Here is a 14044-nt window from a genome sequence, read left to right on the forward strand (position 1 = left end):
TCTTGTATAGCAGTGGAAGCAGGAATACATATTCATAACTTACCCTGTCCCCCTGCTAACATGTGTCTGCATTAGCTCCTGTGTGGTCGGGGCTGGTGGGCAGAACAGTTCACCATGCTGATGTGGATCATCTGGCCTCTGGCCTGCATGTAAGTTGTGGCATCCCTGTGTGTCGTCCCATGCCCCGAAGATTCCCATTTCTTACTATGGCCCTCTTTTGCCTCCTTTACTGCATTCAAACTCCACTTCCTAAACTTTTTGTTGTAGACTTTTCAGTGTCAGAAATATGAGAATGGACAAGAATATGAATACTTAGTAATGACAAAATGATTTCATTTTCTTCTGTTTTGACATGTAAATGTGAAATCTAGAAAGTACAAGCAGCAAAACAGAGACAGACCAAGAAACCTAAGTACTTCATCATAACATTGATCTGGATTCATCCAACAAATAATTTTGTACATTTATTGGATATTGTACCTCAGCATACTCTATGTAGCCATCAAACGTTTTCTTGCCTGGTCTGCGAACCTTTGGCTGGCATAGATCATGTGTGTGATTATAGAATGAATCCATTTCAGCAGCTGACCTGCAAATTCAGAGGGAAATTTATGAGAATACCTTATTTCTTTCAAAACAGTATTGTGTGCATAGCAATACTGTACAAGTAACCGTAAATATAAACCTGTACTATCATTAAAGTTCTACATCAGGAAGAATAAACAGTATATGGTGCAGGAGGCCAATCCATATATCCTATAGCCGAACATGAACAGTAACATACTGTATATTGGTCAGCTTGTTATACATAAAGAAAATATTCAACCACACACAGAAGACACTTCAGTAACATTACATAACAGAACATCAAAAATCATCTTGAGGTCCGACAAAATAACAGTATAACTACTCGGTCTGGCAGAGTCCACCAAAGTTCTCTCGTCTATCTGAGAGTGACTGGCAAACAATACTGGAAAGGGCAGGAGGTGGTAGTGTGGCTATCCTGCATTTTGTTGGTGTTGAAAAAGAATCTGCCTGGTATCTGCAAAACACAAGTGGGTGTTATTATCAGCGCAGACAAAGCTGCAGATACAGACTGCACACAGCGCTGCATTTCAAGCTGTTGCCCCAGCAAAAGAACAAATATACAGTGGTCTTCAAAAGGTCTTAAAAAAAAGATCTTAGCAATATCCTAAACCAGGGCTATTCGATTACAAATTCAATTGGGCCAAATTTTAAAACCAGGAAATGTAGATGGGCCAGACATTTTCAGCAGCCTATTTAAAAACCTTTTTTTCGCTTTTGGTAATAACAAATATTAAACAAATGCAAATGTAGCCAAAAAGTAGCAGGCGAGATGGCAGTAAAATAAACAAGAACTTGCCAGTCCAGGCAGGGTTAAACTGATGGTTTTCATTGTCAGATTTACGTTTCAGGGTTGACAGAGACATTTTCAGTAGAGCACTTCCTACTTGTGACTGTTGGGAGCCAGATGTTTTGAAAAGCTACTAAGCTGGTCGGAACTCACATGAGAAAACGTTGATCTGTAAAAGATATGATTGGCGGTGTCGCTACATCTGTAAACATCCTGCCCGATCAGTACTGTGCACGTGCAGCTCTCAGCAGTGATGAAAAGAAAGCGAGATGGCTCACTCGTTAGCTGCTTCCATACACTATACAGAATATGTAGATTACCTTTTTTGTCATATATCAGATCTATGTATGCTGGGCCACTGAGAGGCTGGTTCTGGGCCGGATGTGGCCGTGGGCCGCCAATTGAATAGGCCTGTCCTATACCATCAACATTGTTGACCAACAACAGAAGCCTTAGCATTGAGCATTACTCCCCCAAATTATACTTATACAATCATAACCTTGCAAACAGTGCTTCAGTGTTCCATAACTTAGCTAATTTAGCTGATAACTTAGCTTGATGATGATAATAATGATAATAATGACTGATAATGAGGACAGATAGCAGTGAGGATAATGACACATAGTAATTATCAGGACAAATCCCCTACCAACGACACCTTCAGGATGCTTGTCAAAACTCCTCTGGAAACTTTCAGCCGTCTCCCAATATAGTAATGCTTACTAGTAGCCTTAGCTCTGGGGGGTAGCCAGGCTGTAACGTTAGACCAACTGTAACTAGCATACTGAAACACATAAGCTATCTACATATATATACATGTTTAGATTGAGAATTGTTTAAATAACATTACATAGTAAAATAGAAATCAAGCAGGAGTAACTACCTGTCCAGAAATGTGACTAGCTCCAAATGGGTTTTTTTTTTCATTCCTGTTGGTTGCTTCTCCGCCACTCCGTGCTGAAACTTTCTTCCTAAGTCATCCAGAGGAAAGCTTGGCTGGGTAAGGGGCAGCCCTGCATGTGCATGAGTAGTGACTAACACTGAGTTATAGACTCCTCCTGACTGATGTATGTATAAGCTTTAGGCAGATGTCTTCACGCATTTTGATGGATTCCACAAATAGCAGTTTTCTCTGCTTTGGGCAGCAGTGAAGTGGGCAGGGGAGCACAGATTTCCTCTTTTAGTTTTGATTGGTTGTTTTCATTCAGGCAAGGTGGAATTTTGCAAATTGAATTACAGCACTAAGGGGAACCAGAGAGACCTGACTTTTCACAGAATACTCGATTCAGATACCTGCCAGGATATAATGATCATTTCAGCAAATTTAACCAAAAGTGTTTTATATACAAAATAACGACTGCAACTTTAAAGGATAGGTTTTAATTTTTTTCCAAATCTGTCTTAAAACAATAGTCAGTAGACATGAAAAACTGCGAACCTGAATCTTTTAATGGAAAACACATTCTGATTCTGGATGAGCACACATAAATGAATTAGTTGGTCCTGTGTGGCCACCGTCTTTCTAAAAAGAAAATGTTTGTCATCACTTACCTGTGTAGTTTGTAGCATTACCTTGAAAGTTAGGCCTTATTCTTGGGTCATAACTGACCATAAGACGGTTCAAGATGTTTGAGGTGGAGTTAGCCGGAACCTGGGCCATATCTTCTGGGGACAACTGGCTGTTAAATAGGATATTAATAGAAATGAAAATAATTAACATCGAAATCTAAAACACTGGAAATATAGGACTTTTTTTTTCTTCCCAAAAATGCTGGATACATGTGAGATTACTGCAAACAAGGAAAAGTAATGAGTTTAACATAGGGTCAAGTGCATTAAACAAAATGTTTTCAAAAAGTGCCTAACAACACAAAGCACTAACTGCCCTATTTTTTGCTAAGCTTAAAAAAACTCTGAAGGGATGAATAGAAAATTATGGCAAACAGAAAAAAGCCAGAATCAAATAATTATTTGATAACACAGTGACTTCCAAAAAAGGCGTTACCTCAAGACATCATCAAGACTATGGTTTATAATAAACTATACAATTTTCATTTCTGTAAAAATGGTGATTTATTCCTTTGGTAAACCCGTTTTTAGTCAGTCAGTGGCACATTTTAGGTGTTCTTAATGATTTTACATGTAATGTGATTTTAGTGTAAAGTGGGATATTTTCAAATTATGAGGAAATATTTTAACCAGTTTCAGTGTTGCTACTGCTGAAGACTGTGTGCACAAACATTAACACTTAAGACTACTGGTCACTGACCACATATTGTGAAGAAAGTGCACACACACACAACTCCAACTCAAATCTTAATAAATATAAGGACCATATTTTCATTTTGTCAGATTGAGAACAGCTACCTTGTATCAGACACTGAAACTGGATCATTTGAAACAGCTGTCATAATTTGACAGATGTAGATCTTTCTGTCTTTCTGACCTGTTACTTGAAACCTTTTAGACAATACTGCCTGTGTAAGACACATGACACATGTCTCCTTATGATTTCATAATAAATTAAATAAGAATGTGAATCTGCATTTTCTACAAACAAAAGGGAGGGTAAAACTGTTAGATAACTCTCTTAGCTTCTTGCCACCCTGTCATATGGAACAATACATTCTATTGTAGGGTGTATTTTTAAGTGCCTTTATAAAGTTGGACATGATCCAGTGTCTTTTAGCTTTTTTCCGGCATTTTTTTACGAGAAGCAATTTTTCTGTTTAACATTAGGGTTTTGAAATCCATGTTTCCAAAGACTACGATGTAGTCACTAATCACTGTGGCATGAGATGCTGTGGCATGACCTTAAAAAGGCACTTCATGCACGAAAACTCTCCAATGTGGCTGATTTACAACAATTCTGCAAAGATGAGTGGGCCAAAATTCCTCCACAGCGCAGTAAAAGATTCATTGCAAGTTATCGCAAATGCTTGATTGCAGTTGTTGCTGTTAAGGGTGGCCCAACCAGTTATTAGGTTTAGGGAGCAATCACTTTTTCACACAGGGCCATGTAGCTTTGGATTTTGTTTTCCCTTAATAATAACAACCTTCATTTAAAAACTGCATTTTGTGTTTACTTGTGTTATCTTTGACTAATATTTAAATTAGTTTGATGATCTGAAACATTTAAGTGTGACAAACATGCAAAAAAATAAGAAATCAGGAAGGGGGCAAACACTTTTGCACACCACTGTATAGAATGGATCATGCTGTTGATCCATATGCAACCAACACAACTTCTTGTGTGTGTGTTGTTTTCACACGTCTGTGGTTGGTAGATGATCGCTGGGATGTATTAAAGGAGTGTTTTAAAACCACAAATGTTGCTCCTACAGAAATGTTCAGTGCCTAATCTTTGGAAGACTATTGATGTTCATAAGCCATCATTCACAAAATTCGAGTTACGTGTTATTATGTGTGACTCGAGTGTGACAACTCAAATGCACATCTCTGGGCCGAACATGTGTGAAATACTAAAGCTGCTGGTGATGTTCAGTCTTGGGGAAGTTACTCAGAAAAAGTTATTCATCACTAATAACTCCCATAAATATTGTAGTGAGATAACCCATTACTCAATGAGGGAAGTAATCCCATTACTCATTACTTTACTTTTTAACAGTCTATGTAACAATCAGGTCATCACATTTATTCCAGCTTACATACTGTCTAGTTCATGGCATAATATATATTGCATGTTGTAATATAATGTAGCCTAGCAGGTGTCATTTAGGCTTTAGCTGATAGGTAGGTGGTTTAGAAAGGGGTGTGCAGTGACATGGGTGTGTGGCAGTGTCGGATTGGAACAGTCATACTGAGCAACAGAAAAGAAAGTGGGTAAGATGGGATGCATTCCGGGTTTTCTCGTCATTGGGTAAGAAGGATTTCTTTCACATTGTGAGCAGTAAAAATGGGGTGCCTTTTGGGAACATGGTGAGGTAGTCTTACTCTTACTCTCACCCAGTTGAAAGGAGTGCTTCATTATGTCCTGTTATCTCCAGGCTATAGTCATCACGGTAAACCCGAGGATGCCCAATTTGGTGTACATTTTGGTTTGGGAGACATTTTTCTGTCATAGATCAGTTCATAAGATGAGGTGGTAACATGGAGTCAGATGGCGTGTCCAGGCTTTTTTGAATGGGGTGGTCCAAGTGAGAGACTGACTTATGCAGAAGTGGCACATACACACACGTTGAAATAGCATTAATTTACCATTTCTGTCTCCACTATTCATATTTACTTTAATTACTAACATTACAGTATCTTACAGTTTCTTACATTCCTGTCTTTAAAATTTAAATTTAAAAGATAAATAGACCTTGCACCTATAAACGAAAGTCCGGTTTACGCCACTCCCTGCACACGCCCGTGCATGGAGTGTAACACAGTACACTTGGAGCAAATCCATTGCAGTCTACCTGCAGGGTCATGACTGTTGGATTACTGTCTGAATACAGTTTATCAGGACACAATGAACCCATTTAATGGGTATGTTGGCACAGGTAGTAAACTGATGTACTGTAAGATATGCCTCTTGAACACCATTATCTGTGACAATGTTCTCAGGGTTAATATGATGACTGAAAAGTGAGTCGAGCGAGAGTGCTGCTATTATTTGATTTTGGCAACATGTAAGTGGAGCGGTGTAGCATGTACTACAGTACTGACAACTGCCGTGATTGTCTTAGCTTGCCGTACAATAGCCTCGATTCATGTTGCAATTGTGGCAGCTTAATCCAGTGTTAAATCTGGCTCAAGCGGGAACCTTTCTCTAATGCTATGGTTAATCAAAAGCGGCAAATCCTGTGTGGCTTAACGATGCTTTCTTGGTTAATGTTAATAGCAGCAGTGAAGAGTAGCCATATACAGCAGCACAGATTCAACCACAACTGCAGCTGTAGCCCAGCAGTGACCATATCCACAGCCACAGCTAGACCCAGCACATTCAGGCAGAGCAGCTGCAGCTGTGCTCAATGCCAGTGGCTGTATACTGTCGCAGCTTGGACTTTTGCCATGTAGCGCAACAGTTATTGCGAGGTAACGCAAAAGTTATTGTGAAGGAATGCAAAATTCAGAAAAAATACCCACCGTGACCTTTCGGGGACTTCGGGTAGAATTGTTACATAGAACGCTCTCTAGCCGTCGACTCTTGATTCAGATTTTAAAAAAAACCCACCAGGGCAAAAATAGGAAGAAAAATAAAAACTACTAAAACGTATCAAAAGACTAATTGTGGGAACAAAACCATGTAGGTAGGTGGGAATTTGTGGGAGACTATATACCCTGAGTTGCCAGTTAATTAGGTGAACAAAGCTAAAACTAATGCAGTCTAATACAACAGTCCTGCAATAAATCATGCCTTCGTGATTGTTATAATGTTCCGTTTGTTGAAATTCTTTTAGAGAGGTCTTGATCCAATTTTATGATCATTTTGGAGGATGTTGTTTGTGGTGCTGGTGAACTGTATTGCGTTATACTGACAGGTGTTTCTATTATTTTGACAACCACATTTATATAAATGAGGGAAGGTGTCAGCAGGCAGACACAGGACACGGAGGTCAGTACAATGACGAGGGAGTTTATTGTAAAGCAAGACAGAATACTGGGTAAAGCAAAATACAGTGGAGACGAGGGGCTGGAGCTAGGAAAGTCTATGAGTCTTATCTGATTATGAGTAGTTGTTCAGTCCACTGGAGGAGACGGGAAACAGGAGAGCCAGGAGTCGAAGACACACCACGGTTGAGTGGAGTCCAAAGTCCTTGGGGAATCTTCAGGAGATACCGTGGTCGGGTTGAATCTCATCGTAGGTTTGAGACCAGACAGTGAGTGAACCGGGGGAGTGTGACTATTGTGTGGGGTTGGCGATTGGTGGCAGGTGTGCGATCAGTACTCAGGTAAGTGAGATCTGTTGATTGCAGTGGGTGGAGCTGGTGGTGTCTGTGTTGGCTCTCTGACAGTACCCCCTCCTCCAGGGGCGGCTCCTGACGCCCGCTGGCGGCAACGGCGGTCGGCCTCTGGGTGCAGGACGATCTGGATGAGCCCTGTGAAAGTCCGTCAGTAGAGCAGGTTCGAGGATGTCATCTCGCTGAACCCAGAATCTTTCTTCGGGCCCATATCCTTCCCAGTCTACCAGGTACTTGAGTCGGCCGCCCCGTCGCCTGGAATCCAGAATGGCCTCCACCCAGTAGATTAGGGGTTCCTCGATCACATCTGGAGGAGGAGTTATGGGTAGCTCCTCGGGTTCTGTGGAAGATGGACACAGGTTTTAGGAGTGAGACATGAAATGAAGGGTGAATGCGGTACCTCGGGGGAAGCTGGAGCCGGTAGGTGACGTCATTAATCTGCCTCTTGATGGGGAAGGGACCTATGTAGCGGGGACTCAGCTTACGGCAGGGCTGACGGTGACGCAGATCCCGAGTGGAAAGCCAGACGCGATCCCCTGGATGATAGACCGGGGTAGGGGATCGTCAGGCATCTGCAAATTGCTTGTGCATGCTGCAGGTGGACATGGGCTGAGTCCCACACTCTCTCGCTCGAAACTAGTGGTCAATAGCTGGGACTTCCGATGGTTCCTCAGTCCAGGGGAACAATGGGGGTTGGTAACCGAGTACGCACTGGAACGGGGTGAGACCCGTGGTGTTCTGTTTTAGGGAGTTCTGTGCGTACTCGGCCCACGGAAGGAAGTGGTTCCAGCTGGTTTGGTTATCGTGACAGTAGGTCCGAAGATATCTCCCTATCTCTGTATCTTCCGCTCAGTCTGGCCGTTGGTCTGAGGGTGATAAACGGAGGAGAGCTTGACTGCTACTTGGAGGAGTTTGAAGAAAGCCTTCCACACACGTGAGGTGAACTGTGGTCCACGGTCGGAGACGATTTCTTCCGGGGTACCAAAGATGCGGACTACATGGTGGAAAAGGGCCTCTGCGGTTTCTTGAGCGGTAGGCAGACCCCGCAAGGGAATGAGCCTGCAGGCCTTGGAGAAACGGTCCACCGCTACGAGTGTGCAGGTGAAACCATCTGATTTGGGTAAGTCTGTGACTAAATCGACTCTGACGTGGGACCAGGGTCTACGTGGTATCGGAAGGGGTACCAGTTTGCCAGCAGGAAGTTGACGTGGCGTGCGGGAGATGGCGCAGATTGAGCATCCTTCCACGAATTGGGAGACATCCCGGACCATACTGGGCCACCAGTAACGAGCCTGGAGGAGCGAGAGTATGCTGGCTGCCTGGGTGTCCAGAGCCCGGGCAAGCATGCGCTGAGCCCAGAAGGTCCTTATGTAGGTTGGTAGGAACGTAGACCCTTACCCTCTGGGCCTCCTAGCGGAACGGGTTCAGAAACTGTGGCGGCCTGTATTTGGTCATTCAGGTCCCATTGGATAGGGCTGACAAGTATGGCTGGAGGGAGGATGGGTTCTGGTGTGGGGGATTCCTCGGGAGCATGGATTCTGGAGAGGGAATCCGCTTTGATGTTCTTGTCTCCGGGCCTATAGGTGATGGTGAAGTGGAAAAGGGTGAAGAAGAGAGACCAGTGGGCTTGGCGCGGGTTCAGTCTTTTTGCGGTACGGAGGTATTCCAGGTTCTTATGGTCAGTGATGACTGAGAATGGGTGATTAGCTCCCTCCAGCCAATGCCTCCACTCTTCCAGTGCCAACTTTATCGCCAGCAGCTCCCGGTTGCCAATGTCATAATTCCGCTCCGCCAGGGACAGCTTCTTGGAGAAGAAGGCACAAGGATGGAGTTGAGGAGGCTCTCCGTGGCATTGGGATAGCACCACTCCGGTAGTGGAGGCGTTCACTTCCACCACGAAGGGGAGATCTGGGTTTGGATGGGTGAGCACGGGAACAGTGCAGAAGGCTCTCTTTAACTCTTCGAACGCGGCTCGGGCTTCGGGGTTCCAGGACAGTGACTTGGGTTTACGACGGAGCAGGGAGGTGAGAGGAGAGGACATGAAACTGAAGCTCTTAATGAATCTGCAATAGAAGTTTGCAAACCCTAGGAAACGTTGGAGTTCCTTTACTGTTTGACGAAGTGGCCTGTTCTGGATGGCTTGGATCTTCCCTGGTTCATATGAATGCCCTCTGCGCTGACGATGTACCCGAGGAACTGGACCGTGGGGCGATGGAACTCTCACTTCTCAAGTTTCAGATAGAGCTGATGTTTCCTGAGCTGTTGGAGGACCTGCGTGACGTGGTGGCGATGTTCAGCCAAGTCCCGGGAGTAAATGAGGATATCATCGATATAGACGATCACGAAGTGATGGAGATACTCCTGGAACACCTCGTTCATGAAGCCCTGGAAGACGGCTAGAGCATTGGACAGTCCGTACGCCATCACCAGGTATTCGTAGTGGCCCGAAAGGGTGATGAACGCCGTCTTCCATTCGTCCCCCTCCTGGATTCGAATGAGGTTGTAGGCACTCTGCAGATCCAGCTTGGTGAAAATGCGAGCCCCACGGAGTTCCTCGAGGGCAGCAGGGACCAGAGGAAGAGGATAGGGGAGCTTGACAGTTTGGCCTCCTCGATGTAATCCTCCTTTGCCTTGCGCTCCGGGATGGACAGAGGATACACACGTCCTTTAGGCGGTGTAGCCCCAGGCAGCAGGTCAATGGCACAGTCCCTTGGCCGATGTGGCGGTAAGAGGGTGGCTGCCTGTTTGCTGAAGACATCCTGGAAGGCCACATAGTCACGGGAGAGTGACTAACCGGAGGTTTGGGAACCGAGGAGACACACTGTCGAAGGCAGGCTGGACTCCACCGCAGACTCTCGCTGGACTCCCATCTGACTTCCGGAGTGTGTTGAGCGAGCCATGGGTGTCCCAGGATGACGTCTATGGTGGGTTCCTCCAGTACCAGGAAGGAGATCTGTTCTCTGTGCAAACAACCGACACGTAGGGTGATGGGTGGTGATTGATATTTCACTCTACCACGTCTCAGCGGTTTTCCCTGGATGGTTTCTACCATTAATTCAGCATGAGGTAGAAACGGTAACTCTAGTCGTTTTAATAACGACGGGGAGATGAAGTTGCCTGAGGAGCCCGAGTCGAGGAGGGCCCGTACTGCAACGACAGAATGGGGGGTGAGTAATTGAATTTCTAGAAGGGTTAACTTAGAAATGGCAGGAGAACTGGGAATGGTATTCACCGCAGGACGTGGAGGACGGGTTGGGCATGCCCTGATCTGGTGCCCAGAGGCCCCGCAATACAGGCACCGGCCCTGGGTCAGACGGAGTGCTCGTTGCTGGGGAGAGAGCCTGTGGGTGTCAACCTGCATGGGCTCTGGTACTGGAGGACAGGCTTCGGGTGAGAGTGGTGAATGAGCGGTTTCTTCCGGCTGGCATGCGGTAAGTAACTGAGCGATTTTCACAGTTTTCTGCATGAAATTCTCAAGTCCAATGTTGTTATCGTAGATGACCAAAGTTGGGAATTCAAACCTTGGCGATAAGCTGTCATCAGTGCAGCCTCATTCGATCTGCTAGCAGCCGCTAGCATGCTGAACTGTAGAGTGTAGTCACTCGCCAAAGAATTTCCTTGACGTAGGTGGAAGAGCTGGTCGGAGACAGCCAGGTCCCCGGTGGCGAGACCGAACACTTCCTGGAAGTGGGACGAGAAGTTGGAAAAAGAGTTAATCATGGGGGATTGTGAGCTCCAAAGGGCAGCAACGCTCTTCCGGAGAGGAGGGAAATGAGAAATGCCACTTTAGCTCGTTCGGTGGTGAATTTTTGAGAGTGCATTTCGATGTATAGAGAAACTTGAAGCAGAAAACCGCTACATCCTACCACCTCACCCGAATAGCTGGGGGGAAGGGCCATGGGACTGGCAGAGGCAGATTGTTGGTGGGGATCCGGAGACAAAGCCGCACGAAGGGCGCTGACCAACCCTTCGTATGGATTATCCGTCAGGGGAGCGGAGTGCTCCATCTCCAGATGGTTTTAAAGGTCTGGTCTTCTGTCAGCAGGCAGACACGGGACACGGAGGTCAGTACAATGACAAGGGAGTTTATTGTAAAGCAAGACAGAATACTGGGTAAAGCAAAATACAGTGGAGACGAGGGGCTGGAGCTAGGAAAGTCTATGAGTCTTATCTGATTATGAGTAGTAGTTCAGTCCACTGGAGGAGACGGGAAACAGGAGAGCCAGGAGTCGAAGACACACACAATGGTTGAGTGGAGTCCAAAGTCCTTGGGGAATCTTCAGGAGATACCGCGGTCAGGTTGAATTTCATCATAGTTTTGAGACCAGATAGTGAGTGAACCGGGGGAGTGTGACTTTATAGTGTGGGGTTGGTGATTGGTGGCAGGTGTGTGATCAGTACTCAGGTGAGTAACATCTGTTGATTGCAGTGGGTGGAGCTGGTGGTGTCTGTGTTGGCTCTCTGACAGAAGGTAAATAACAGAAACACTTCTCTGATTATTATTAGGCCTCAGAAAAGTTGCTGAAGAGAGGGTTGTCTTACTTTTTAGGGAGAGCAGGGGAGGATCTTACCAATATTTTATTTCAGCTTTTCCTTATATTTATTATATAAAAACAGATCAAACACTTACACATTACATAAAAAGAAGGTTTTCATGTGTGCCATCAGTCATGAAAGCGTATTTTGCCAGTCCTGTGTCTGTATCAGGGTTTTATTTTTCACATTACAATCAAACAAGTTGCCTGTTGGACCAATATGTCTGTTATGTGAAACACAATACATTTGGGGATTTTTAGTGATTAGTGATTGAACGTCCTTTTAGGACTAGTTTTTCACTGGCCCACTAGTTGCTCCTTTATTGCATATACCCTAATTAGACACCTACACCTAAATTATGCTGTAATTAGAAACTGCATATAATGCCGTGTTGGACCCAAAATATACTATAGGCATACCAAATTATACTCTAATTAGAAACAAATAGGAGATCCTAATACACAATTAGACACAATTTTACAAGATCATAGTCTAATTAGATCAAATACAAAGATCCAAAATATGGTACAGTTAGACGCTATTTTACTCTTACTACCAAAGTATGCTATATTAGACACCACATTTAATGCTGCCAACATGGGCCAACTTAATTACAGAACACAGGCTGTAATTAGATGAATTTAATGCCATATTAGTTCGGACATAGCTATTATAATAGTCAGCCAAAACACAGAGAGCTCAGAGGACAATACATTTAGTTGGCCTTTATTTAACACAGTTTCACTTTCTTACAGGGTCACAGGGTTTGTTGCTCATTAGAAGAAAACTGTACCGTAAACTAAAGTCAAACCACATCGGGTCACATATTGTCGCTACAGAGCAGAAGGTGTGGGTTTGGGTGTAACGATTGATCAATTGGCTACAGAAGTGCTAACCACACCCCCTAATTACCTGACCTTAGTAGGTCAAAGTAGGCAGGACCAGCTCGCTCAGAAACAGCTTCTTCCCTTCAGCTGTCACCTTGCTGTTCTCTGCACCACGGTGATATATCTAACCTATAGTGTATTTATATTTATACTACTGTTTTTATATCTGATCTATGGTGTATTTATATTTATACTACTGTTATTATATCTGACCTATAGTGTATTTATATTTATACTACTGTTTTTATATCTGACCTATGGTGTATTTATATTTATACTACTGTTTTTATATCTGACCTATAGTGTATTTATATTTATACTATTGTTTTTATATCTGACCTATAGTGTATACACTGTATACGACTGTGGCTTAGTGGTAGAGCAGGTCGTCCACCAATCGGAAGATCCTGGCTTCTGCCAGCCCACATGTCGAAGTGTCCTTGGGCAAGACACTGAACCCCAAATTGCTCTCGAGGGCTGTGCCTTCCGTGTGAGAGTGTGTAAGTATGCATTAATTTCTTTCAACTGATGACCATGATATGCAGTTGAAGCACTTTGAATAGTCAGAAAAGACTAGAAAGGCGCTATATAAGTACAGTCCATTTACCGTTTTATTTTATTAATATCACACCTCCAGCTGCTTATTGTATATAATGTCCACTATTAGCATTACCTTTGTACCTGCACTGCCTTCTGTAACTGCTTCACACGCTCACACCATGGTGAGAGAGCAGTGGCTAGATGGCTAGAGTTAGAGCAACATCGGAGAGATTCAGCTGTACATGTTTGAGCCTCTGTCAGACTCAGATGAGGAGTCTGTCGTGCACCAAAATCTGGGACTAGCAGATGTATCGGAATGGTAAGTGTAGTTAGCATCTTTTATTTATTTATGTTGTTTGTTAGCTTGTTAGCTTGTAACTGGCAGTGGCTGACACAGCGTTAGTGGTTGTGAAACATACAACAATATCTGCTACGATGTTACAGTGTGTTCACATTGTTATTACATAACGTAAGTAGATAGTCGAAGGAAGCTCCAGGGTCTGGTTTACATCCAAAAACTGCACTCTACCATGTTTGCTGTCAAAACTTTCACTACGCTAACTTAGTGCAAGCTCTCCTCTCTGCACTGACAAGCCCGCTCTGCGCTGGAGGTTTCAGGTTTCTTTGCCGGTGGCGTTGTGATTGGCTTTTGAATTTGTGACGTCCCAAATCTAGCTTCCCCGGAGTCCGTTTGAATCTCAGTGTTTAGGGAAGTGTACAGACATCCCCCCCTTCAACAGAGGAATGTGAAAACGAGTGACAAACTTCGGACAGATACCAGTCAATAAAGTCAAGGT

General features: G+C 44.1%; 1 protein-coding gene across 9 annotated transcripts in view; it reads right to left on the minus strand.

Moving 5' to 3' along the window:
- Window positions 1-14044, minus strand: part of LOC122873629 (glycine receptor subunit beta-like) — a 113204-nt gene that overhangs the window by 57656 nt on the left and 41504 nt on the right. For 8 of the 9 annotated variants that reach the window (XR_006377483.1, XM_044190598.1, XM_044190597.1 and 5 more), the window contains one exon: window positions 2948-3054. Coding sequence is in view for 8 of the 9 variants with exons in the window: in XM_044190598.1 (XP_044046533.1) it covers window positions 2948-3054 (107 nt within the window). In the remaining variant the exon portion in view is untranslated. Of the gene's footprint in view, window positions 1-2947; window positions 3057-3789; window positions 3817-11069; window positions 11386-14044 lie in introns of those variants that run through there. The other variant, XM_044190603.1, reaches the window with a different exon arrangement.

The sequence above is a fragment of the Siniperca chuatsi genome, linkage group LG3 (genome assembly GCF_020085105.1).
Source record: "Siniperca chuatsi isolate FFG_IHB_CAS linkage group LG3, ASM2008510v1, whole genome shotgun sequence".
NCBI lineage: Eukaryota > Metazoa > Chordata > Actinopteri > Centrarchiformes > Sinipercidae > Siniperca > Siniperca chuatsi.